The 26,330-nt window shown below is 47.0% G+C and overlaps 1 protein-coding gene across 2 annotated transcripts in view; it reads left to right on the top strand.

Annotated features, from left to right (window-relative positions):
* The first annotated feature begins 6,648 nt into the window (after positions 1-6,648).
* Positions 6,649-26,330, top strand: part of NECTIN3 (nectin cell adhesion molecule 3) — a 52,947-nt gene continuing 33,265 nt past the window's right edge. For both annotated transcript variants that reach the window (XM_066340576.1, XM_066340575.1), the window contains exon 1: positions 6,649-6,880. In XM_066340576.1, coding sequence (XP_066196673.1) covers positions 6,667-6,880 — 214 coding nt within the window. In that variant the 5' untranslated portion in view covers positions 6,649-6,666. The remainder of the gene's footprint in view (positions 6,881-26,330) is intronic.

Here is a 26,330-nt window from a genome sequence, read left to right on the forward strand (position 1 = left end):
TGAGATAAACCTCTGTGAGAACAGCAGTGATCCCGCAGGGCTGGAGCAGGACTCTCCTCCAGCTCTGTGCCCCAGGGTGTGGATGAAGCAGGTCACCATCTCTCCGTGGCACAGGGCAGGCTGTGCAGGTGTGCCTGGGGAGTGTTTGGCACTGGAGAGACCAGTGCCAGACAAAAAAATATGCAAGTTGTGCATCTGTCCAAACAGACGTGTATGAATCAAGGATGTTTTGCATTTATCAGTATAAAATATGACGCTTCAATAAAAATACGAATGAATACTTAAAAAAGAAGAGAGAAAGGGAAGAGAACAAGCCTACAGAAGGAGAGCAAGAGACGGACAATCAAGGGAAGCAGAGCAGAAAGAAAAACAGGGAAGCATTGTCTTGCAAATGTACTTCTGAGAGGAATCCTGAAGGTTTCTGTTCTCTTTGTCAATGAGCTAAGTGGAGACAGATCTAACTGGAGTCTACCATTTCCTCACCTGGTTTTTTTTCTGTCTGCCAGAAATGTACGAGGAATTTACTGAGCTGGCTGTGAGTTTTAAACCTCTCGGCTGAGACCACAGGAAGCACAGTTGCAGTGCAGGTTGGATGACATGTACTGCTGATCATGGGTATGAAACACGGTGCTGGAGAGCGATTCTTGTCACTCACTGCATTACTCTGTTGTGTCAAAAAGCCAGGGGTCTGGAACCTTCCTGAGACACATCGAGAGCTTGACCACTCTGTGAGCAGGAGAACCAATTTTCTAGTTGTGCTCTGCAAGGCAGGAGGAGTCAGAAACTTGTGTTTCTCCTCAAAGGGATAGTCTTTGATTGAAACAAGATTTAAGTATGTCATCTTTAATAGGATTGGCAAATAGATTTTAAAAATATCATATACCATGCAACTGTATGTACGTTATTCTTGGCCAAGCTTGTTTATGATTTAAATCAAAATATTATGATGGATATTTTATGAGGTGACAACACAGATTGTTTTTCATTATACTGTATGCAAAGAGTGGGAAACATGAGAATAATCCAGCTTTATAATATATTCCAAATTTTAATCCTTTCTGCGTAACAGTCACGGTTATAGAGCATCCTTCCCCAAAAAAAAATTCCTCAGTGCATCCAGCAGGATTAAACCCACACTGTAGCAGTGGTAATGGAAACTGTGTGCTGCGGGGTGTTGTCTGAGCCCTTCCTCATCCCACGGGGGATCAGAGCAAGGAGCCCGCCGCTGGGCCAGGAAATGTGTGTTCCAGACTTGGACCAGCACCTTTGTCCACAGAGCACAGAGCACAGCCCCCGGGCAGCAGAATTGCTGAGGGACACCCAGACACAATCCCTCTGACCTCAGCTGGAGGGATGGGGCAGAAACACAACCACCTGTTAGCAAATCGCAGAAACTCCACGGGATAACAGGCTGAGTATCTCACCCAGCTGGGTGCACACCAAGAAAAGAGGCAGATTTTGTTTGGGGTTGGTTTGGGGTGGCTTGATTTAAAGGGTCACGAGGGGTGATGGTGTGCAAGCCCTGCCAGGGAGGCAGATTTTGTTTGGGGTTGGTTTGGGGTGGCTTGATTTAAAGGGTCATGAGGGGTGATGGTGTGCCAGCCCTGCCAGGGAGGCAGATTTTGTTTGGGGTTGGTTTGGGGTGGTTTTATTTTAAAGGGTCATGAGGGGTGATGGTGTGCAAGCCCTGCCAGGGAGGCAGATTTTGTTTGGGGTTGGTTTGGGGTGGCTTGATTTAAAGGGTCATGAGGGGTGATGGTGTGCCAGCCCTGCCAGGGAGGCAGATTTTGTTTGGGGTTGGTTTGGGGTGGCTTGATTTAAAGGGTCATGAGGGGTGATGGTGTGCCAGCCCTGCCAGGGAGGCAGATTTTGTTTGGGGTTGGTTTGGGGTGGCTTGATTTAAAGGGTCATGAGGGGTGATGGTGTGCCAGCCCTGCCAGGGAGGCAGATTTTGTTTGGGGTTGGTTTGGGGTGGCTTGATTTAAAGGGTCATGAGGGGTGATGGTGTGCCAGCCCTGCCAGGGAGGCAGATTTTGTTTGGGGTTGGTTTGGGGTGGTTTTATTTTTAAGGGCCATGAGGGGTGATGGTGTGCCAGCCCTGCCAGGGAGGCAGATTTTGTTTGGGGTTGGTTTGGGGTGGTTTTATTTTAAAGGGCCATGAGGGGTGATGGTGTGCCAGCCCTGCCAGGGAGGCAGATTTTGTTTGGGGTTGGTTTGGGGTGGTTTTATTTTAAAGGGCCATGAGGGGTGATGGTGTGCCAGCCCTGCCAGGGAGGCAGATTTTGTTTGGGGTTGGTTTGGGGTGGTTTTATTTAAAGGGTCATGAGGGGTGATGGTGTGCCAGCCCTGCCAGGGAGGCCCTGTCCCATCCCTTGGGATGGAGGTGAGGGTGTTGAGAAAAGAGAAAAGCACATTGTTCTGCCGCAGATCTGTCTGCCCATTCCCACTGAAGTGAATAGCCCTTCATTCCAGCGGGAATTTGTGCCGTCACTTCAAATGTTATGCATATAAGTTAATTTCACACCGCGTCAGGATTTGGTTTTCAAACTACCAAAAGGGTTAAGAACTGAGAAGGAAACACTTGCCAAACTCCTCGGTCTGAACTAAGGGTAAGGGATTTTTAGGTTTTTTTGCACGGGGGGGAAGGGCAGCTGGGTGGACAATGGCCAGAAAGAGAGGGAAATAGGGATTGGAAATAAAGTACAGTCTTTTGTATTCCTACAGCTCAAAGATGCTTTTGAATAGGATTGCTGCCAACTGTGGGAAACCATCTTTTTATGGAAAAAATATGCCAGTGACAACGGATTTAGGAGAACTGAGCCAATGTGTCCTACACACATTTATTCCATATTATGCAAGATTAATTGTTTGAAGCATGATGCCTTCAGGAGCGTTCTAAGCATCAGGGAGCCAAATTTAGACTTGATATCATGAAGTCAAATTTCCTTTTGCACCACGAAGTCCCCAGGATGCCTGATTACAACAGTGCTGAATCTGGCACTGGAAGATGTTACCTACAGACTGGGCACGGTTCTGCTTAAATATGACAAATTGCATTTGCTTCCTCAGAGTGCATGAATCGATGTACATAATTTGGTGCTAGACCCTCACAAGATTTTATTTCAAACAGCCTTAATGCTTTTTGTTGTTTTGGAATGAGAAGGAATAAAAATATAGCAGATGGCAATTTGAATATACTTGTCACAAACAGGATTTTAAGGTTGCACTCTCAGTTACACTATGGCCCCATTAGATTTCCTACCCATCCTAAGAATGCCTTAAACTCAGTGTAAATGTAATTACAAAATGTAATTTGTTTCGACTGCTAACTATAAAACGGGATTTATCTATATAGGACTCGTCCATACAGGGAAATGGAATAATTGCACCCAATTAAAACATCTACCTGGGATGTTACATCAGCAAAGCCATAGCAGCATAAATTATTCTGCTACAATTATGCTCATTAGTTTTCCCGGGTAAAAAGGGATATTATTTTATCATAAATAAAAATGGGTCTCTAATGATTAATTCAGTATTATATTTATCCAGGTTTATTGGCATAGGGGAATACTTTGGTTACCATGGAATCAAAAGGCAGAGTCTAACAGCAGAGTAAAGCACTAGGCATCAAAAGTATCAGCAGAGGGAGAAACTCTCTTTTAAACAAAAAGGTTTGCATATGAACGTGTGTAGGAGCCTTTGGACAGGATCCTGTGCACATCCCTGCTGCTGATTGGAATGAGAACAGTTCTGCACTAGCTGAGGATTAGACTGGCAAAATTACATGTGTCTCATGAAACTTTGAGTCCCTTCAGTTCTGCTGGTTTTCACAGCAAAACGTTGAGCAATGTCCAACACCCATCATAGCCAGCAATTTGCCTGTAGTAAACTCTTCGCCTGAATTCTGTTTTGTTTCTCAGTTACCAATTAATGAGGCCAGTTGATTGGCAAACTGTGCCTGAACACTGAACCAACTATTGTGAGCATTTGATAAACTTAGGCAGACATATCTGTGAGAGAAACTACTCTTCAGGTGCACTGTCTAAAGAAACCAGCAAATATTACACTGTTTTGGGGAATATGTGGTGCTTCTGTGAGACCCGCTCGCCACAGATGTCTCAGCACAAAGTATGGTATTTACAGCTATTCAGGATTTTCCTCGAGGTTTTGCAAGGATACTGCATCTGAAGTCAAAAAGCACGCCTTGGCTGTAAAGAGGCAAGGCTCTCAAGCCACTTCTTTTAAGTTTCTGTATTTTGCTGTTGAAAAAACCTCATCTGGGGGTTACATCGACACTATTCCCACAAAACTGACGATCAGCGCCGAGACGCAGCAGGGAAACTGGATTTATTAGAAAAGTCACCTTTAGTTTCGTGACCTGGTTACAGCCTGCTCCAGTTCCAGCCCTTAGCCGGACTCCCGGGACCAGGGGCAGAGGGACAGATTCCCTGTGCACCCGGGGCGGTCAGTGCCCTGCCAACAGCCGGGGTGTTCTCCCCGGGGCAGCACCGCTCCCTGCGGGGCAGAGCAGAGCTCTGTGCCGTGCCCCAGCCCACAGTCCCCGCAGGCATCATCGTGACAGACCCGCTGCCTGCGGCCCCGGGCCCTGTTCGGTGCTCCTCGGTAGCTCCGCTCCACACGGTGTCAGACCCTCGCACCCCGGGCTGGGAGCGGCGCTCCGCGCTCCCGGGCGCTGCCCACACGGCGGCACAAGGCCCGCGGGGATGCGCTGCGGCCCCTCACGCCGGCACACACCGCGGGCCGCGGCAGCGACGCCGCGACAGCGTGGGTAAAGTTTATTGTTGGAAAAGCCGCGAGGCACGGGCCGCACGCCCGCGGCCCCAGCCCAGCGGGGTCCCAGCCCAGCGGCCGTACGGGAGCGGCCCCGGCCGGAGCTCCCGGTGCCGGGAATGCCCGTGCCCGGTGCCCGGTGCCCGGCAGAGCGGGCTGAGGCCGCTTCCCCGCCGCTCCCCGCCCGGGGTGAGCGCTGCTGCCTGGTGCCCAGCCCGGGGGCAGTGGCTTCCCCGGCGGGCCCGGCCCGGCGGGACCCTGAGGGGCGGCGGGACCCTGAGGGGCGGCGGGACTCTGAGGGGCGGCGGGACCCTGAGGGGCGGCAGCAGATCCTGAGGGGCAGCAGCAGACCCTGAGGGCGGCGGGACCCTGAGGGGCAGCAGCAGATCCTGAGGGGCGGCAGATTCTGAGGGGCAGCAGCAGATCCTGAGGGGTGACAGACCCTGAGGGGCGGCAGATTCTGAGGGGCAGCAGCAGATCCTGAGGGGCGGCAGATCCTGAGGGGCAGTAGCAGACCCTGAGGGGCAGTAGCAGACCCTGACGGGCGGCAGCAGACCCCGAGGGGCGGCAGCAGACCCTGAGGGGCGGCAGCAGACCCTGAGGGGCAGCAGCAGACCCTGAGGAGCACCAGCAGACCCTGAGGAGCACCAGCAGACCCTGAGGGGCGGCAGCAGACCCTGAGGGGCGGCAGCAGACCCTGAGGGGCAGCAGCAGACCCTGAGGGGAGGCAGCAGACCCTGAGGGGCAGCAGCAGACCCTGAGGGGTGACAGACCCCGAGGGGCGGCAGCAGACCCTGAGGGGAAGCAGCAGACCCTGAGGGGCGGCGGGACCCTGAGGGGTGACAGATCCTGAGGGGCGGCGGGACCCTGAGGGGCGGCAGCAGACCCTGAGGGGCGGCAGCAGACCCTGAGGGGCAGCAGCAGACCCTGAGGGCGGCGGGACCCTGAGGGGCAGCAGCAGATCCTGAGGGGCAGCAGCAGACCCTGAGGGGCGGCAGCAGACCCTGAGGGGCAGCAGCAGACCCTGAGGGGCAGCAGCAGACCCTGAGGGGAAGCAGCAGACCCTGAGGGCCGGCAGCAGACCCTGAGGGGAAGCAGCAGACCCTGAGGGCCGGCAGCAGACCCTGAGGGGAAGCAGCAGACCCTGAGGGGCGGCAGCAGACCCTGAGGGGCGGCAGATCCTGAGGGGCGGCAGCAGACCCTGAGGGGCGGCAGATCCTGAGGGGCGGCAGCAGACCCTGAGGGGCGGCGGCGAGACCCCGAGGGGCAGCAGCAGACCCTGAGGGGCGGCAGCAGACCCTGAGGGGCGGTAGGATCCTGAGGGGCGGCAGCAGACCCTGAGGAGCACCAGCAGACCCTGAGGGGCGGCAGCAGACCCTGAGGGGCGGCAGCAGACCCTGAGGGGCGGCGGCGGGAGCACACGGCGAGTGCCCGCTCCGGCCGGGCAGCCCCGGACCGCGCTCGGGCGGGGCCGCGAGGGGCGGGCCGGAACGTACCAACAGCCCTCCGGGGGAGAACGTCGTGACGCCCCCTCCCACCAGCCCCCGGCGGCGCCCTTCATACCAGCGGGAACCCCCCGATGCCTGAGGCGCGTCTGCGAGTTCCACGGAGCGGGACGGGAAAGGCCGGGCCGAGGCGACTCTCCCCGAGGCGGGGGGGTGCTGCTGGGGGTCGCGGTGGAGGCGCCCGGCACACGCGTGCCGCCTTGCCGCGGTCCCCCCTCCGTGCGGCGGGTGGTGCGGGCCGCTCGGAGAGGGCGGGAGCGGCGCGCCCCGCCCCGCTCAGTGACACAGGCTCCGTGTGGGGAGGCGCCGGCGGCGCGGCCAGCGGGACTGACCGGGCGGTGTAGCGGCGGCGAGCCGAGCCCGGAGCATGGCAGGGGCTGGGGCCGCTGCGGAGGCTGCTGCTGCTGCTGCTGTTTTCCCTCGTTCGCCGCCTCCTCCCGCCCGCCGGGAACTTTTCCTAACGGCTGGCGGCGGTGCCTCCCCCCGGTGGTGGCAGCGGCGGCGGCGGCTACTGCGTTCGGCCGTGCCTCCCGGGCCGGGGCTGGGGCTGCTGGGGCTGGTTTTCTCTCGTTTCTGCTGCGGTAAGTGGAACTTTTCTCCTTGGCGGACGGGCGAGGGGGCGGGTGGAGGAAGAGGAGGGGAGAAAGCCGAGCCCCGGCAGCGCCGGGGGACGCGGCCGAGTTGAGGGAAACTTTGCGTGGCGCCGGGAGGGGCGGCGGGGCCCGGCCGTGGGGAGCGGGGCAGCCGGCGGGGCGGGCCGGGGACGGGGGTGTGAGGCGGGCTCCCAACCGGAGCCCTCACCGAGGAGCCCTGCGGAGCCCTTCCCGCGGGCAGACCGTCCCGGGAGGCCGAGTTTCCCCGGCCGTGGGGCTGGGGCTGCCCGGCCGGGCTGGCGGGGGGACTTTGTTCTCCGTGGCTTCCCCGGTGATCCGCTGGCACTCCCGTCCGGGGCGTTCCGCCTGTGTGCGGGAATTCGCGGGCGCTGCCCCGTTCTCCTTCCCCATCCTGCAGGAAGGGCACAGGGGTCTCGGTGTCACCCGGCTGCGCCTGAGGGCAGGGGCAGCCCGCGCCTTGCCGCGGCCGTGTGGGCTCGGCTCCTTGCTCCCCTCAGCCGGGGGAAAGCCGTGCCGCTTTTGTGCCGGCTGCTGAGGGGGCCGCGGATCGCCCCGAGCGGGGCCACTGCGGTGTGGGCCCGCAGGAAAATGCCCTCCCCGGCCCCGTCACCTTCCTGTGCGGAACAAACCCAGCAGCGATGTGTTTATTTATCTGTCTGTGTTGTAATGCAGGCGGTGTAGCGTGCGTAGTTCATTTCTTTTTACGGCGGTGAAAGATGAGGGGAGATAAAAGTAGGCTCGGACAAGAGCGAATCGAACACCTTCGTCCTGCCGTTGTATTCCCAATGCAGCAATGAATAGTTGGCGAGGATGTTTTATTCTCGGAGACGCTGTGTCCCTTCCCTCTTTAATGAAGGAGGAACAAGTTAGAGGAGATGGTCTCTGGAGGTTCGTGCGATAAAAATACCCAGGAAGGAGCAAGGCACGCCGCCGTAAAACACTTGTGTAGTGCCTGAGAAAGGCGTTCTTAGGGAGGGATTCGAGGCGCTCTAGGATAGTGCTCGTGCATGGAATAGTCTCCCCCCTCTGGCAATGATGTAGCTCTCAAAAAAGATGATTGTTACCAAGTTTGTAAATATTGAGAAGGCGTCACGTTTCGGACTTTAAGGCTGGAAAAGTCAGCTTTCGTGTGGTTGGCAAACTTTTTGCGCTAGCGCTTTTCTCCCTTCTTCGTTCAAGGTTATTTCTGCTCTTTTGCAATTAAAAAAGTGAAGTTGCAGACTTGACATCATCTTGACGAGCTATTTTTACATCCAAATGTGAAGTTAATAGTAGCAATGAAGCTAAGAGCATCTGTGCCTGGTGTCCTACAGAGACTCAACCATTTTAGTCCTGAGGAGTGTAATTCGGATGTCAGTCTTCCCAGATTTTATTTTTTCTTTTTTTTTTTGCATAAGTGAACATGAGTGATAACACTTGAGAGCATCCGCCAGAAGCGGCAATGTTGTGTTCAAGTAATTTTGTTCTTCAAGCAGCAAGTTTTGGAGGGTCATCTCTGGATAAAAGGGAAAACTGAACTGCTGTGGACTTTTGGACTTGGAGTAATCAGCAGGGGAAGAGTTTTCTGGTCGATATCTGAAGGTTTTGTTTTCTTTTCACCTTGAAGTTTCCCACGGTTGTTTTCATTGTTTCTGTAACATATGACTCGGAAGGAAAAATGTTTTTACTGTGGCTCTCAAGAGGGCTCTTAAATAGATTTTGAGCATATTTACACGTTGATGGAGCCCAAACCCACTTATCACTTTTGGTTGCCTTTTGTCCTTCTGCTCAGCCAGTCCTGATAATGCTCGCAAAAGGAAGATTTGAAACTGGTACTGCAAGAAAACGCCAACCCTAATGGAATAAAGTCACTACAAAACCAAATCAGTTTTTATCCAGTCGTTTTGATTGGCAGTTAGAAACAATGATTTATTTGAGCTGTAATTCCTCAGAGAAATATTGCCAAAAACCTCTCAACGCTCGCACTAGAAAACTGAAGGGGGACAGAGAAAATAGATCAGGCATCTGAAATAACAGCAACTTATCCATTTTTGAGTAAAAATAGACCTGCTTTAGTGAATGCAGCTTCTTTTACAAATGCAAGACTCCTGGTGTCAGGTTATATGCACAAGAATACATTTATTCTGTACTGTTTCTCCCAGTTCCCAGTGAGGCAGTGCCTGGTGCAGCTGTACTAAACTCACATGGGTGTAACCTTCAACTAGGGGACACGTATGGCATCCATAAGAAGCATCCTCATAACCTTTAATCCATAGACTAACTTATTTTCCATTGCAGCAGATGTTTTTCAGCTGTGCTGTAAGTGAGGACCTGTGTGCTACTAAAGAATGAATTCCTCATCATTCCAGTACCTTGTTGGTTTGCACACAGTGAAAAGGTTTTTGCAAGATTTTTTTTTTTGGACTGTGAGCATGAACTAAAAATAAGCAGAACAGTAAAGTGAGGTGAATGGAAAGGGAAGATGTACAAGATGCATTTTTCAGGTATTTTGTTGAAGAAATATTTTTGGTTTTCAATTTAAGTTGCAGGTTAAGTTAAGCTTCCCAGTAAGGCCAGACAAAGAAGTACACATATATCTTCTAAGATCCAAATGGGATTTCTTTTTTCTTAAAGGAGTCTGGAACAGAACTCCTAGTAGTAGAGCTGGAAGGATTGGGTTACAAAGGTGTAGATAATGTAAGTGTGCCGTGTACCATATACAAAAGTAATAAAAAAAGAAAATTCCCAAGTGCTTACTGGCAAGGACAATCCCACTAGAAATGTTTTTACTAATTTTTCAGGTTATGTCATGGGGAATTAGAATGTCAGGCAGAGCAGATTACTAACTTGAAAATGAGAAGGTGTAGTAGAGTGATCAGAAAGGCAACAGAATGGTTTTTCCTCATTGTATGTTCAATGTTACGTTAAAAGTTTAGAAATCTGTGTCTAAATATGCATTCATTTTTTGACAATGGCATGGAAAGCTCATTTGAACAGGTGTTTGGTGAGGCAATATGATAGCAGTGAAAGAGGCAATAGGAATGTTACAGAAGGTGTTGGAAAAGTTGGAATGGAATAGTGGTGTAACCATGGCTGGGCAGTGGATGAAACTGCTGTGTGAAGAAACACAGCAGCTGCACTGGTAAGGACAGATAGGAGAGTTTAAATCTGCATTGTTTGATAATTAACAACAGATTATTGAAAAGTTGCCTGAAGTTTGTCCAGCCTGGACTTGAGGATAAGTCCTTGGAATACGAGGTGTGATCTTCTGAAAGCTTTCTTAGCTGTTTCCTTGTGGTAAGTCTGTCATTTTCAATGTTACTGTTACCCTGGGATGCCTTTGGTGTGCAAAACTCCCATATATATGGAAATGAGGTACAAGGTTATTTGAGTTAGGTTCTGAACACTTGGAGTATCCTGAAAGAATTGTGATGGTTGTTTAGCCACTGGTGCTGCATCAAAGTTGAGCAGTTACTTGGTTTAAACAGTGTTTCTCTCTTGCCTTCTCAAACAACTTAATTTTATGTCCTGGAATATGAATACTGTTCGATAGTGAACAAAAGGTAGCTCTAGCAGGATTACTTTTTGTGAGATTGGAGAGTCAAGTGTCCTGTTTCCAAGCATGGTCAAATCGAGGTTGTTTCTTCCCGATCCCTTTTATGTGGTATTGCTGACAGGGTGATACTGAGAAACAAAAGACTGTTCTGTAGCAGGAGAAGCAAAAATATGCAACCTTTACAGAGCACCAGTTGATTACCCTGCAGGTGCTGGTAGCAGAGCTTTTAGGGTGGGCACAGTGTGATGTAAACTGCATCTGATGTGAGAAAGGAAAAGGAGTTGGGAGTGTGTGGGGCTACTGAGGGGAGCATTTGTGGGCTCAAAGGAAAAATGAGTTGGAAACTCTGAAATCAAAAGTTTGAGTTTTAATTGGTAGAGACCAAATCTAGAGTGAATGAAATTAAGGTAAGATAAAAATATAACTGGTCCACAGAAGATAAGCTGGCTGAGTGCCAGCTCCCTGCAGTGCTGCTGGTAAATGTTGTCCTTTGCTAGTGCTGGTTCGGTTCTCTGTGGCAGAGCAGTGATCCTTGCCTCTGGTGTTGCACTGCCTGTTGCTGTGGCCTGCCCTGCTGCTCTGGGCTGGATTCAGCTTTGTGCAAACAGCTCTTTGTCAGAAGGCACAGCTGCAGGCTGCTTGGATGTGTGTGCCCAGAAGTGAGAGTGCTGAGACTGTGTGTGCTGTCTGCCTGCTCTGGAGGCCCCAAACCCGACCTCTCACTGGCTCTGGGAGGACAGATGACTTTGCTCAAGCACTGCTTGGGTTTGTGCTTCTTGTTTCCAGCTTTGAACGAATGTGTTGTGTTGAGTGAGGGCTATTGGAACTTCCCTGCTTGGTTGGGTTTTTCACCCTGATGACTTCTGTTTTGATTGGTGTGTGCATTGTTATGCAGAAGTTTCTGGCAGGAATTTGCTAAGGCAACTGATGGTTGGAAGTCAGTGGGCAGATTTGTTAAGTGAAAAATAGGCATAATTGCAATTAATTATTGTTACTTTGTTATGCCATGTGTTCTCGGCTTTGTGGTTGTCAGAGGTGGAGGTATGTGTGGTCTTTATAAAGTTATCTTGAACCAAAACTCTTCCATGGTTTATTTTTGGTAGGGTTACCCTGTCTAAAACGTGATTCTTGAGCAGTATTTATCTGAAGGGCAGTTGTATTCAGTGCCTCAGAGTTCATAGGAAATGCAGTTATGTATTTTTGAGAGGATGGAGATGATGAGTTTTTGATTAGGCATGAAATAAGTTGATCAAAATTTCTTACTAAAGGAGTCATTAGTATTCTTTATTCCTGGTAATGAAAAGCAGTAACAAGCTTCTCTTTTATCATAGCTGCATTCTTTGGTTCAGTATTTTTGTGTCTTTTCAGTTGTTTTTCAAGTAGTGTACAGGCGTAAAAGCAATTTTAATTTTTGAATAGTGTAAAATAGCATCCATCTTAGTTTGTGTGTAACTCTTGAGTTGGCAGGGTGCTGAGATTATCTGCAGCAGTAGGCAGCTCTTGCCCATTGCACTTCCCTGACCCCTTCCCACATCAGATTTTCATTATCTGGCATTTAAGATAATATTAGATGCCTGCAGGGATTCATTGTTTTCTCCTTTTCCATCAGTCAGGGTTTGGATTCCATTGTAGCTGTTAAGCCAGTCCTGGGATTAGTTTGTACAGAGCAGAATGTTTTCCAGGAGTGGCTGTTGTTTTGAACACGAGGCAGGTGCTGGTGCTGTCAGTGTAATGCAGTGGCATGTGCACATTTGGAGTCATTCAATGGCCATCTCCTGCTAAAGGTGAATGAACACTACTCAAGCAGGTCTCCACAGCTGATAGTGTACATTTGAGTGGAAAAAACCAACGAGTTTTGAGCTAGCTTGATGAATTTGTTGCTTTTGGATTGGTTATTTTTATTAGCCCCTGAGTCAGAAGATCAAGATTAGTGTTGGGTTTAACTTTTTCTCACTCCTGTGTTGTGTAGGCATTCTTTGCCCACTTCTGTTGCTTTTTTAACTTGAAATCCCACCCATGCTGCATGGGGTGTAAGCTGAAAACTAGTTACTGCTGGAACAAGCATAACCAAAACTAGTCTGTTGGATGAAGGGATGCTGGAGAAAGAATATCTACAAGTTGACATCATGCTCAAGATGGGTAGTGTAATTTCTTTTCAGTGTATATAATTTGGTAGAAAAATAGTAACTTGAGTCAAGTGTAAGTTAAATCACATCAAATACCAAGAAATTCTTCATAGCAGCAGATTAACTTAGGGAGCAAGACTTCTGAGGATATAACTTGGGAGTAGTTTCTTTTCCCAAATTCCTTTAATTTCTCCACATCATCTGTTGGCCCTTGCCAAATGAATAGCCACTCTTCTAAGGTTGGTTGCTAATGGTTGGAGAAGAGAAGTCAAGAGATGTTAAGCTTAATATAATTTTTGGCTATATTTTTAAAGGTCGATAATTGCATTCTGAAGACCCACTTCTCAGCCCTTCACCGGTGCTGCTGTTCCTTTGTTTTGAACACTTCAATGCACTGTCCATTTCAGCAGAGAAACTTCCTTGAAACAGAAGTCATCTTATTATGACTTCATTAAGGCCCTGTCTCATTTAAAAAGACACTACAGTTCTAAAGTAATCAACTATGAGAAATTAATGGTTGTGCCTGTACTATTAATCCCTTTCTGGGAAATTTAAAGCATCCTGTTGGATGTTTCAATGTGTTAGTGGTAGCTGAGGTAGTGTGAAATAATCTACCTCTGGTAACTGCAGGTGTAATGTAGCCATTTATCCAGGGTAGAGTGTATGGGGAGAAGAATACTGAGTTCTATTTGAGGTATCAGAGTTAGCTCAGGCTTCTGCATGTAGCTTATATGGTCTAGTTCCTGTCTTTATGGTCCCTTCCAACCCAAACTATTCTATGATTTTATATGTATAACACACTGTTAAATTCAACAGCTCTAAAACAGTAATGTTTTTTACTATAACCAGATCATCACAATCGATGTACCAGTGTTGCCACCTGAAACTTTAATAACTTGCACTACCTCCTGATAAATCAGAGTGTAATCTTCTGTGGAGAAACAGATTTGTATAAGCTTCATGGAAAATCTTTAGGTGATTCTGCAGTGTTCTACCTACAGAAAGTGGTGAGGACTATGTGACTCTATGGAACTGTTAGTGAAAGTCCTTTTTGTGATGAATTTACAGCTGTGTGTTCTGAGTCTCGAGGGACATGTCTTAGGTATAATAAATTGATGTGGCTTCAGTTAGGTGAAATCTGAGGTGAGGAAGAGCACTTATGGGGGTGTCTCCACAACCTGGGACTGCTGTGAGAAGAGGTCCTGAACTGATTGCTCTGAGTACCTGAGACCAGATACTGGACAGAGGAAGAACAGGAGTGTTATTAACCTTAAGGGGCTTTTACAAGGGTTTCCTGGTATTTCCTTGTAACCAAATTGGTGACATATATTTTAGGAGGTAGATTATTAGGTCAGTGAAGATTTACATGTCCTGCTGAACTCAGAAGGTCCTGATCAGCTGTGTGGAGTCCGCTGGAGGCTTGTCACTGGTGGCACCAGTGCAGGGGCAGTTTGTCTGCATCCTGACCTCTCTTCCAGGTTGTAAGGCACTTAAAGCAAGTTTGTGGCTACTGTGGGTGACTCTGAGGGTCAATTCATCTGCTGGAGACTGGCCACAGGTCAGAACCCTTGTGAAATTCCAAAGCAGGCACCCAGCCAAGTCTCTCTGGGCAGGGGATGAGGCCAGGCAGCAGCAGAGATGTGGTGCAGACTGGTGACAGCTTTACAGGCAAGAACGTGGGGGTCCTTGTGGGACAGTGTGTGCCTTAGTGGTGCTGGAGGGGAAGACTGGGCACGGTCAGCCAGCTGAAAAAAGCCATTTGGACCTCTGCTGTTTGGGGCTTGTGATATTGCATCAAGAGCACCGTGCAGGGTTTTGTGCTCCCAAACATGAGGCTGGTGCTGAGGGGGCTGTGGAAGGCCACTGAGGTGGGGAGTCACCACGTGATGCATGGAGAGGGCTGAGAAGTGAGTCTGTTCAGCTTTGAGCAGGGTCTGAAGTGGGGCATCCGAATTTCTGCTGACAGTGTTTAATGGGCAGTGAGAGGGCAAACGCAGACAGACCCTCCTCAGCTGTGCACAGGGGAAGGATAAGAGGCAGCAGACACAAGCTGCAACAAGGGAAATCGCTACAGTGGGATAGCATTTTCCCACACAGAGAATGAAGCTCTGAAACAGGTTGTGGAATCTCTGTCCCTGAAAATATTCAGAACCTGACTATGGTATGACCCCTGTGCAATTTGATCTGCCTTCAAAGCCCTGCTTTCAGCTGGGGATGGGATTGGATCACCTCCAGAAGTCCCTTTCAGTCTAAATGAGCTTCACAGTGTGCATGGGCAGGCAGCAGCTAGTATACTATAGCTGCTAGCCCTGAAGAAAAGTAGAAGTAGTTGGAAGTCTTCTATTTAGATTAAAATGTCCAAGTAAAGTCTGAACCAAGTTTTCCTGTAAATCAATTTGACTGCTAAAACCTTACTTCAGAATCGGATCGCATTGTTACTTCCTAATGTAAGTTAGATCTGTTAGAGACTGTGTTAAATAAAGACCTGGCTGCCTCTTTTCAGTTATTTCAATCAGTAGGCAGTAAACCCAATCCCATACAGCACAGAGCTGGGTGGCAGTGTGAGACACACTGAAAATGTAACACTGAGTAAACTGAGCAGCTGTTAAACAGCGTTCCCTAGGCTTCCTGTTGTGATGCAGTTCCTGGACAAAAAGGGTTAACTTTGTGGAATGACCTGCAGCGAGCTGCCCTTAAGAGCTAAAAAACTCCAGCAGTGTCAGCAATGCAGGGGGCAGCAGGCATCCCGTAACTTTGTAATGTAACTGGTGCCTCATCAGATTTCTTTTATGGACAGCTGAGATTTGCTGCTCCTGCCAAAATGAGTTTGTTTGATATTTCATTGTATGACCGCAGTTGTTCAATATTGGCAGATAACACTAAAACTTTCCAGGTAATTGGAAATGTGAAGTTAATATTTAGCTGTCCTTCTGAAGTTGTTTGAGATTTACAGCACTATGTAGTGCAAAGTACAGCCTCCCTTTTTACACAGTGCAAAGTACAGCCTCCCTTCTCTTCCTGCAGACCTCCGTTCTCCCCGGAGCAGGTGGTGTGTGAAAAGACAGCATACAGCAAGTGAAGGAGTGGTCTGCCTAAGGCAGAAGTGGCTTTCCTGGGGATTGAAGGGCTTGTTCCTTGCTCTAGAAGGACGTCACACACGGCTCAGTGTCCCTGGCCAGTTTGTAGTGGCTGCTGGTTCCAGTGTAGGCAGTACAGCATGGGGGACAGGGAAGGCTGCATGTTTGTGACTGTTACTGAAGGCTTAGAATCTCAGGAACTACTTACTAATCTCACAGAAAAGCTGAAAGAGAAACTCCCCAGAACCCAAAAGAGTGTTTATTGAAAGCAGTTCAGAAACTCTGCTTGTACAGAAGTTTTTGGTAGATGTGGACCATGTACACTCATAGCACCAAATACAGTGGGCAGTCTCTCTGATTCTGCTGTGTCCCTTTCTCCATTAAAGTGGAAGTGATGCTCAGTTCTCTGTGACTTGAACTTTTGTTTTATTCTTCCTAAGTAAAAGTAATGTTCTACCAAAGACAAAGATGGTAATAGAACACTATTTTTTCATTTGCCTTGTCCTCCCCAAAATGACTGAAGCTCCCTAGATAGTTGGTTTTGTGGTGGTGGTTTTGTTTGTTTTAGGTTATTCCAAGTCAGGAGGTTTGTGCTTAAAACTCCTTGGTTAGGTTAGGAGTTTCACAGACCTTGCTTCTCAGTGTGGCACACCTTTAATGTCGATAGCTTTGGCTCGTCAAAACCAGTCAGCATTTCTGGTGGTATCTGTCAGAGTTAATTGGGGGTGTTTTGTTGATTTTTTAAACTGCACTGTGTTTATACTGGATGAAGTAAGATAAAGGTAAGCAACCTGTGTCCTCTTGGCTTCAGTGGCTTCATTCATCTGAACTGAGCAGTTCAGAAATCTTCCTTCCCACTCCTGGCTTTGAGTAGGTAAAATACGGTGTAGTTCTTGGATGTGTGGCTTGAATGTGATCATGTTTTGGTTAACCAAATATGTTAATATTAATATGTCTGAACATCAAGTTGAATGGTAATTGTGGAATGCAGAAGTTGGCAGTTAATTGGCTCTCTGAGTCAAGTTTGCCTGGATAATGAATGGAGAGGTGGAGTCTGAGAAGTGCAGTGTCGTATTGGGAGATACAGCAGAAAATATATATTCCTATGGAAAATGAAGTTACTGCACAGCAAAGCAATGAAGTACTGATACAGCACTGCACAAGTCTGTAAATACAGGCACAGAAATATGCTAATTCTTCATTTATATCTCCACTGCTTCCCCTGGCCAGCTGGGTTGGCTGTCATTTCAGCATGGGTGCTGTGCAGTCTTGTAATTAATATGTAGATTCTGGCTGGCTGTTGCAGCTTTCCTGTGCTGCCTGGTGTAAATCCTGTGAAAGGCATGGAAGAGCAGGTTATATTCATTATTTGACTCCTCTAGTCGCTGAATTTTCCCTGAGGAGCAGGGATAAACCAGAGGCAGGCTCTGTCTGATGAAGTAAGGTGGAGGGCTCTTTTCCAAAAGCCTTGCTGGTTTGTGAGGAGGGTTTTAAACAATGCATGTTGAGATGGCCTCTGATTTTCCTCTTGTCTGAAGAGAAGAAAAGATGCAAGCAGCAATCAGCAAGTGTCCAAGGAGGATATGATGGAAGTTGTTTTTAACCCTTCCATATTGAAGGCAGCACAAATGAGCACAGTTGCAGACTGAGCTTTGGGAGAAGGGACAGGCAACTCAGGAGGACTCCAAGGGTGTGATGTTTGCAGGGGGAAAATTAGAAGAGCCAAAGTCCAACTGGAACTTCATCTGGCTACTGCTGTAAAAGAAAGGAAAAAAATATTTTTACGAATACATGAGCAACGAAAGTCGGGCTAAGGAAAATCCCCATCCTTTATTGAATGTGGGGTGAGACAGTGACAAAGGGTGATGTACATGATGATTTTTGTACCTCAGTGTTTAATGTTAAGGCTAGTTGTTCTGCAGGTACCCAGGCCTCTGATCTTGGCAGACAGGGGTGGGGAGCAGGCTGAAGCCCCCATAATCCAAGGATAAATGGTCAGTGACCTGCTGTGCCACTTGGGCACACACAGAGCTATGGGGCTGGATGGCATCCTCCCAGCACTACTGACAAAGCTGTCAGAAGTGCTCCCCACTTTGAATGATTTAGCAGCAGCTGTAGCTCTGTTTACTGGGAGGTAGGAAATGTGATGTCCAGCTCCAAGAAGGCTGGAAGGAGGATCGGGGGGCTACAAGCCTGTCAGTCTGACCTCAGGGCCAGGGAGGGTTGTGGAGCAGGTCACAGCACTTGGATGTAGCACTTAGTTCAGTGCTCAGCTTGGCAGTCTTAGCTTGATGGGTAGATGCTGCTGTAGGACATGAAAGATCCAAATAATTCAGAAGGTGAAGAGTATAGAAAAACAAGGCTTTATTTTCTAAATCCTTGCTACCTTTTATGAGGTGTTCCAATACAGACTTAACGTGATTGGTGAATAGGAATGACACCTCTCTAATGCCATTAGTTAAACCAGAGAAACAGAAAACACCAGCTGGACAGAGATTATTTTGAGAAAGCATAGTTGTTTACCAGGATTGTTTTGAGAAAAAGCTTTCTCGAGAAACTTTTCCCTGGGAAAAGCCTAAAAATCTCTCAGGCCCACAGGTCGGCTTGGTGCTCTTAAAGGTCTTTTCCAGCCCAAACACTTCTGTGATTTGTAAGTCTGACATCTGGGCTGAGATAAGTCCATTTGACAGCACAGGCCGTTGTTCAGGGGCTGGCAGGCACAGGTACATAGCCCTGGGGAGCACCAAGTGGAGCAGTGTCAGCAGTTTGTCCTCACAGCAAGGAAAGGAGACCTCATCCTGGGCTCTGCTGAGCACACTGAGGAAAGGAATCCTTTACCTGTCACTGGAGCCCTGTGTCCAGTTTGTGCTCCCAGTACCCACCAGAGCAAGGCCAGAGCTGGTCACTGTGTCGGCTGGAGCACAGGGTGTGAGAGCAGAGGCTGCAGAAGCTGGCCCTGATCAGCCTGGAGAAGGGAAAGCTGCAGGAAAGGAGCTCTTGTTTGCTGCCTGATGAGAACTATGGGGAATGTAGATCCATGCCTTTGTCAGAGATGCCCCACACTGAAGGGGAGTAGGAACAAGCTGGAGTGTGGGAAAGCCTGAGCTAATGTGAGGAAGTAAAACTCCTCTGTGTGGGAGGCAGTGCCCAGAGTATTTGAGCAATCAATGTCCCGTGGTGATGTTCCAAACTTGACTGGATGAATCTTCAAGTGGTCTGATATAACTGGACCTACTTTGGGCAGGACTGAGTGGCCTCTTGAGGTCCCTTGCCTCTTTACCTGCACCAAGCCATTATTCTGTACATCAGTATTAGAGCTTGTCTGACTCTGCCAGTGAGAAATGCATTGTGAAGAAACCCGTGCCGAGGAGTTCCCTTGTGTTTGTGGTAACTGCTGGGTGACCTGGTTGGAGATGACCACTGTGGCTTACCTCTGTGTGTGACATGACCTGTTGAAAACTTTGGAGAGATCACAGGATTTTTGTGGAAGTTTGGCTGGTTGGGTTTTCCCCCCCTCCACAGGGTGGTACTGATGGATGGTCATTCCTATGGCTTCAGTCTGACAAAGGGAGTCAGAGTGATTAAGTCAAGAATATCTTAATAATGCTCATAATTTAGACTCTGGGATAGACGTGAGTTTTTTGGGTAATGTAGCGAGATGCACATTAGTTATCTTCATGGTTAGGGTGGCAGCTTATGAAAATACTGCTGTGTAGCAGAAAAGTGACTTGCTACTTTATAATGAAAAAGAGTAAACAGCAGTGACAGGAATCCCATACTGAACACTTTGTATTTTATTTTTGGGTTCTATAGAATTGCCTCATTTTGAGGTGGTTTTTTTTGTTACTCTGTGGAGTGGCAAGTTTATTATATGGTAGCATTGAAGCAACAGCCATTTAACTTGGAAGGAAAGTTGGGTTTTGGGCTGGGTTGGCACTGGGAGCACTAGCCCACACTTTTGCAAGTTTGTGGCTAGGTGGAACAGAATATGCTGCTGTGTCACTGGTAACTCGCACGTTTTGAAATGAGGCAGAAGTGATGGGCAGTAGCTCCTCAGACTGTTGTGATATTTAATTCTCAGTCTCTCACCCTCAATTTCTTCTCCCCCTACAAAAAAAAAAAAAAGGAAAAAAAAAAAGAGGGGTGGATATTGTAATAGCATTGAGTTGTTTTTCTGAATAAGGAGTGGAGAGGTCTGGGAGGAAGTGGCAGGGTGTTTTTCTGACCAGACCGTTTAGCAGTCAGCATGGTCTCGGAAGTTTTTCTAGAGGAATCCATGTGGTGGAAGCTGGAGTTGTAGGTGGTGCTGGAGGACAGTGGGATCTGGTCTATTGCATTTCCTGGAGCACGATGTGTTGTGTTATATATAACTGCTACTTACTGGTATCAAATTGGGATAAAGATGAGTTACAGAGTTTTGAAGTACCTTAAGGGATTGAACAGTTCAGCAAGCTGAGGTGTCCATGGCTGTTCAGTGATGCCCTTGACACATCCTTTGTGGAGGAGAGGATTAAACTTTGTGTAGGAATCATTATAAATAGTATATATTTGTGTAGCTGCCAAGAGGGCCATGAGTATGTGATGGGCAGTTGTGTGAGCTTGCCAGAGGTCTGGTCTGAAGGAGCTGCCTGTCCCAGGTCTGAACTAGGCAGAGCACTGTTGGAAGCTTGTCCCCTGGCACAGTGCTGCATTGGCATCCTCTTTGAACTTGAAGTGTAGTAGAGCCAGCTTTGAGATTTCCTACCTCTGAATTCAATATTAGAATTGAAACCTTTTAAGAATAAACTGAAGTCCAGGAAATGTCAATTTTTGTGTCATGAGTGACGTCTGTATCATGAGAGGCAGTTTATGTATAGAAGTCAGAAAAGCTGAAGCCCTAGCTGACTAAAGCTATGTCATTAGGTGTTCCTGTATATCTCCTGAATGGGATTTCTTTCATCACCTTGAACTCACAGCCCTGCAAATGAATGAAGAGATTGAGCTTTTAAAATCATTTTTAAGCAAGCAACACGAGAGTTCTGTCTAAGCATAAGGTTATAACTCATTACTGAACATGCTCAGAGTGAGTTCGTTTTCTCCAAGCTGAAGGCTGTTGTTTCTCCCAAATCTTACTTGTTTCTGGGAATAGGACTTGTTTGTAATGAGTGATTTGGGGATGCCACAGTGACTCAGCTGAGGACAAACTGAGGCTACTGGAGATTTCATGGGGAGTTACATATACAGCTTCCAAGAGTTAAAAGCTTTTTGCAAAACATGTGACAAAAGATGAATATTTGCTTGTGGATCAGAACAAAAAGAAGTAAGTCCTAGAGGAGACTGGTTACCTGCTGTGGTCTGGCTGTCCCCTGGGTGAAGAGAGCCTTTACTGAAAGAAGGAACTAAAGGATACAAATAGAAGGAAATGAGAAGTACATTCAATAAGAAAGTAGCTATTTATTTTAACAAGTTGCAATATTCGAGTTAAACCAAATGCAAGCTGGCCTGAGGGTGAAAAAAGTATCTGAAAGTGCTCTAAGTAACTATGTGTTACCTGAAAGCCTTGCTGCTGTTTTATAATGTATTTCAACCTGCTGAACATTAAAACTGGAATGGATTTGCCATTCTAGATACCATCAGAGTCAATTTCTATTTTGTGTTTTCCTTATTTCCTTCATGTACAACTGGGTTGGTTTCTTCGTTTGCAAAGCAAGTGGAGGGTAGTCTTAAACACAGTTGAAGAAACAGTAGGTTTCTACGAAGAGGACTTGGAATGAGGCTTGTGAAAGCAGTGTGTTCTGAAGTCTTCTCTGGTCTGGGTGAGAGCAAGTGGTGTAAGTGTGTGGGATGGAATATGGCACACATTCCTTCAGCGTGTGTGTCATTGCCTAACAGGGATTTTAAGGAAGACTGGGTATTGCTTTACTGAAAATGCCTGTTGATCTTACAATAATGAAGCCACTAAAACCCTTGATCCTTTGCAGAATCAGCTTAGGTTAGTTTGGGAGTTTGTTCTCTTTAGTGACTATATATCAAACCTTTCTTAAAGGGTGCGGAGGTTTGTTGCTTTGGCTAAGGTGTTCATATGAGGAATTCATGTTCTCTAGCTGCGAGGATTTTCTTTATTTCAGTGGGTTTGGTTGCATGCTTTTTGTGCTTCTGTTTTTGTTGGGGTTTTTTTTTTGCTGCTTTACTGGTTTATCTCCTTCCTAATCTTCTCGGGCATTCTCTTTTTGCAGTGTAAGTACTTTCAGAGGTTTATTGGGTTACCTTTTATGAGAATGATAATGAGTTCTCCCAGTCCTTTCTTGTAGGTCATGCTCTCCAGGCCTCTGAGCAGGCTTTGCTTTCAGGCTCTCTGGATGGCTGCTGTAAGATGTGTGCTGTTCAAGCTGAACAACTCCAGATGGAGCCTCGCTGGTGTTGGCTGGAGCACACACTTTTATATTAGCATATTCTATAGTGTCATTTTCAATTCCTGAAATGTAATTACCAGACACTTGCTGTAGCTTTCAGAGCACGCTTTGCTCTCTAACCAGTTATTTAACATCCTCCGTGTGTTACTTAGACCTGTTCCTGCTGGCTGCTGGTCTAATTTGGGCCCACTGCAGCTTGAAGGTGTTTTCCTGTCTGAGTGGGAAAGGTTTGTTAAGTGTAACTTCACTTGTTTCTCAGTGTATAATGCAGTAGTCATCAGCCCCACCAAGACTGATGTACAATTCACCTTTTGGCCTCCAGTTCTCTGGTTGTGTGTGTAAAGTGGATGCCACACCACACAGGAGCACTCGAGCCTTTCCTGATCACTTTGTCAGGACTGTTGGCTCATCTTTTTTGTTTCAAAAGATTTCTGAGAGTATCTGGAACTCCCTAACAAACTTTCCAGTCAGAGGTGTGAGTTACATTAGGGACTGCCTGTTTCAATCTCTTCTGCATGTGTATGCCTATTGCTCTGGTACTTAGGGATTTGAATTGATTTAAGTGGGACTGTGAGGCAGTAGTGCTGTGCACATGGATAACTTCTGAACTACTGGTTTACTCTTACTGCTAGTTTTTTGAGGCAGTGGGACTTGGGATGAGATGTTCTCTTCCAGTCCTGCTTTTGATCCTGGCCCATTTATTGGAAAAAGAATACCTCATTGTCCTGCTTATTTCCTTTTAAAGGAGGTGGGATTGGAAGGTGTGGTGGAACAGAGTTGGAAATACTCATTACAGTAGAACTTCCAGCTGCCTTATAGCATGCTTTACTTTTTATATAAACATCTCAAAGTTTAGTGTCAGGATAAACATGGGTGTCTTAATTTGCTATGTGTTAATATGTATAAAAGGTTATAATGTAGGAACACGCGAAATGGACGTTGATGTTAACATGGTCTAAGTCAGAATTCCACATGAAGTTTTAAAGTTCATGCGACTTTGTTAATGTTCTTAGCCAGTAGTTTAATTTAAAGCTTCAACCTCATAAAATTGGCTTTCTAAGGCAAATTCAATATATTTGAGTCATGATTCAAACTTGATTTAACGTGTAGTGTCTCAGATTGTCCTGCTGCTTGGTACTGAGGGTCTGTGTGTGGAGGGGCACAGGCACTGCCTTACGGGGAGTTAAACTAGAGGAGGAGCACCAGTGCACATGAGAAAGTGGTGTTCTGGAACAGGAGTGCTGGGTGACAGCCGTGCCTCACTCCAAGGGCACAGCTTCTCTAAGCTCCAGCTCCTGACTCTGAGCTGGGCTCACGCCGATGTTAAACTCTGAGCTGTAACTACTTTTTCTTTGTTTTTGTGTTGCCTTGGAGTAAAGTGTCTCTTTGAAATCTGCTTCTTTGCTTTCTATGTTGCAAATGTCATTTGTTGTACACAGTCATTTGTTGTGGAGCCAAAGAGGTTTGCAGACTTTGTCATCTTTGACTCCTTTGTGCTAGGATGGCAGTTCTTTGTGCAGTGTTGCATTACCTGGCCTTTTAACAGGCACTGTGGGTCCTCTCTCTGGCTCTGGATGCCATCCTATGAATGGTAGCTCTAGCCTTATCCCAGCAATAATTTCTTTTTCCTGCACTCTGTGTAGATAGGGGTGTTGATTCAGCAACTGCAGGGAGGTAACTGACAGTCTGTCCCATCAGCTGGGGGTAGGGAGGGAGCAGAATCACACAGAGTCACACTCCCGGCTGCATGCTGTGACATCTCGGCAGCTGTACACTTAGGAGCAGCCAGATGGAGGTTCAGAGTGCTTCAGAGTTCTGCAGAACATCCTGTGATAGCACTTCACCGGGAATCCATCTGTCTGCAGCTTGATGTTAGTGAAATCCTTCCACAGCTAACTTCTGAGGCAGCACTGAGATTGAGTCTGACCTCTTCGTGCAGTTCTTGTTGCCAGTCTCTTTGATTTTTAAGTTGCTTGGAAAACATACAACTTTGTGCAACTTTATTTTATAATTTCAACTGGAAATGATGCTCCCCTTTTTATGGTTTTTGTAAGAAGTCAGGCTGTAGTCACCGATGAAACGAGTCAGGACTGAAACCTTGGTTTGGGCCATTTGCAGGTGTAGAAAGTTAATGCTCAGAAGTTAATAGAACCATTTCCAAGTGATGGATTTGCATTTACATCATAATGCTTTTAGTTTCCTTGGTATTAGGTGAAGTTGACCTCTGATTTAAAAGGTACAATCCACTGAACTTCAGTAAAATGGAAAAGCAACCTGAGAGCCCCTGAGAATTTCAGTAGTCTTGGCTTCAGACTGTGGAATTGCTGTACCTCATTTCACAAAAACCTTTCACATTCTGGGAGGCTTTTGTATGCCTATTATATTGTGTGCTAAACACTGAACAAGGCTTTAAATTTTGCTCTCTGAGATGGAAGTAATACATTCCTGGTTTTCTTCTGTAAGAAAAAAAGTACTGTACAAAAAAAAAAAGAAAAAAAAGGAGCTTGAGCTGAGTCCTGTCAATGCAATGCTTTTGGGGCTAGTCTCGTGCTGTTCCTGATCCCAGCTCGCTTGCCCCCAAAAACCTGATTGAGACTCCACTTCAAGCAAGGATTGACAGAGCAGATCCTTAGGTGAGAGTAACACTGGGTTACAATACTCTCTCTTTGATGTAAGTGCAGTTTTTTCCTGAGCACTTCTTGCTTAGCACTTCTAATTGGAAGCTAGTGTTGAGGCAGTTTGTACTGCTTAATCTTGAATCTCTTCCATTCCTTGGTTCTGATCTTTTTTTGACACAGTAATTTGATCGTGCCCTGCTGCACAGAAGACACACTGACTTCTTCCCAGTCATTTGAGCATGTATTTTTATAAAGCCTCAAGTTGAGGTTTCAGCCTGTTTTCTGCAGTGTCTGAAAGTCATTTGCTTTTCCAGCTAAGCAAATCTGAAAATGCCACTACATTTGTGGAGCTGTGCTCATTGCCACTTGTGCTTGACTGAGCTAATTCAGAAGTTAAATCAGGAAGAGAACAAGGGAGTTTTTGTAGGTAGGGCTCTTTTAGGGATGAGTCCTGATGCAGGGGGATAAGAATAAGCTTTGTGATGGCAGCTGAAATGGAGCTGACTAAACCGTGATGCTCAGCCTGACCTTAGGAGTGTTCCATGGGAAGTTCTGCTGGCATCACAACTGGCTGTCAGAGAAACGGGATGTTCTTGTTGTTTGGCTCCATTCTTATTGGACCTCATTTGAGTTCCCTGCCACTCGTGTGTGCTAGGGCCACATATACCCAGAAAAAAAAGGAAAAAGAAAGAAAAAGTAAAAGAAAGCAAAAGAACTCATGTGTCATTCAGTTAACTGGGATGTTTTTTCGGTTCAGTTTGTTACCTTCCCCAGAAGTCTGAGCAGGTTTTGTATGTTCACTTGTGGGGCTTTTCTGTTCTAAGTTGTTTGGGGTTATATCCAGCGAATCACTTTGTTAAAGCTTGATATAGGTTAAGATTGAGTAGATTTAACTGTTGCAAAAAGCTGATTCCAGAATGAAACTGTTTTTCTTTGCTTAAATTACATGGCAGAATGTGTATCCTGTACACTCTGAAATATGTTTCGCAAATGTAACTTGGGAGCCTTACAAGGTAGAAAGCAATAGTCCAATACTTTTTCAGGAACGTTCCACCTTGTATTTAAGTGTAGCAGTGGCAAGTGGAGATGAAGTTTGGGCAGAACTCTGCATGCTGGTTTGCAAATAGTTGTCCTTTCCAGTGTCTGTCACAATACTGTGTTAGATAAGAGGCACGAGGAGAATAGAAAGTTCTTGCACTACTTGTCTTGGCAGGTGTTCCCTATATGGGTTTATGGGTTTTGTTTTTTACTTTTTTGGCTATTTTTTGTCCCCTCACCAGCCCCACTTAGCGGATGATGTATTGACAATATTGGTCTAAATTTCTGGTGTAGTTTGACTTTTATGTGTAACTGCAGGTGTTTGTGCTATTGGTGTTAGTCAGTGGTTTTATACTGAAGCAGTATATAACCAAATCACTTTTTTGGGTGGCTTCATTGATTCAGAAATGGTTTGAACAATGAAAAATCAATTGATGGGAAGTGGAAAGCTTTTAACAATGGACTTGTAGATAAGGGTGTATAAAGACTTCTTCCCTGAACACATGCCTTGCCTTTTGTGTGAACTTGGGCAGTGAAAAAGCAGCTCATGTCTCAGGCTGAATGCCCTCTTCATGCTTGTGAGAATGGGGCTAATAAAATTTATATTTGACTTCTGAACTTCCTCAGTAGC

This window comes from Sylvia atricapilla, chromosome 2 (genome assembly GCF_009819655.1).
Source record: "Sylvia atricapilla isolate bSylAtr1 chromosome 2, bSylAtr1.pri, whole genome shotgun sequence".
In the NCBI taxonomy this organism is placed as follows: domain Eukaryota; kingdom Metazoa; phylum Chordata; class Aves; order Passeriformes; family Sylviidae; genus Sylvia; species Sylvia atricapilla.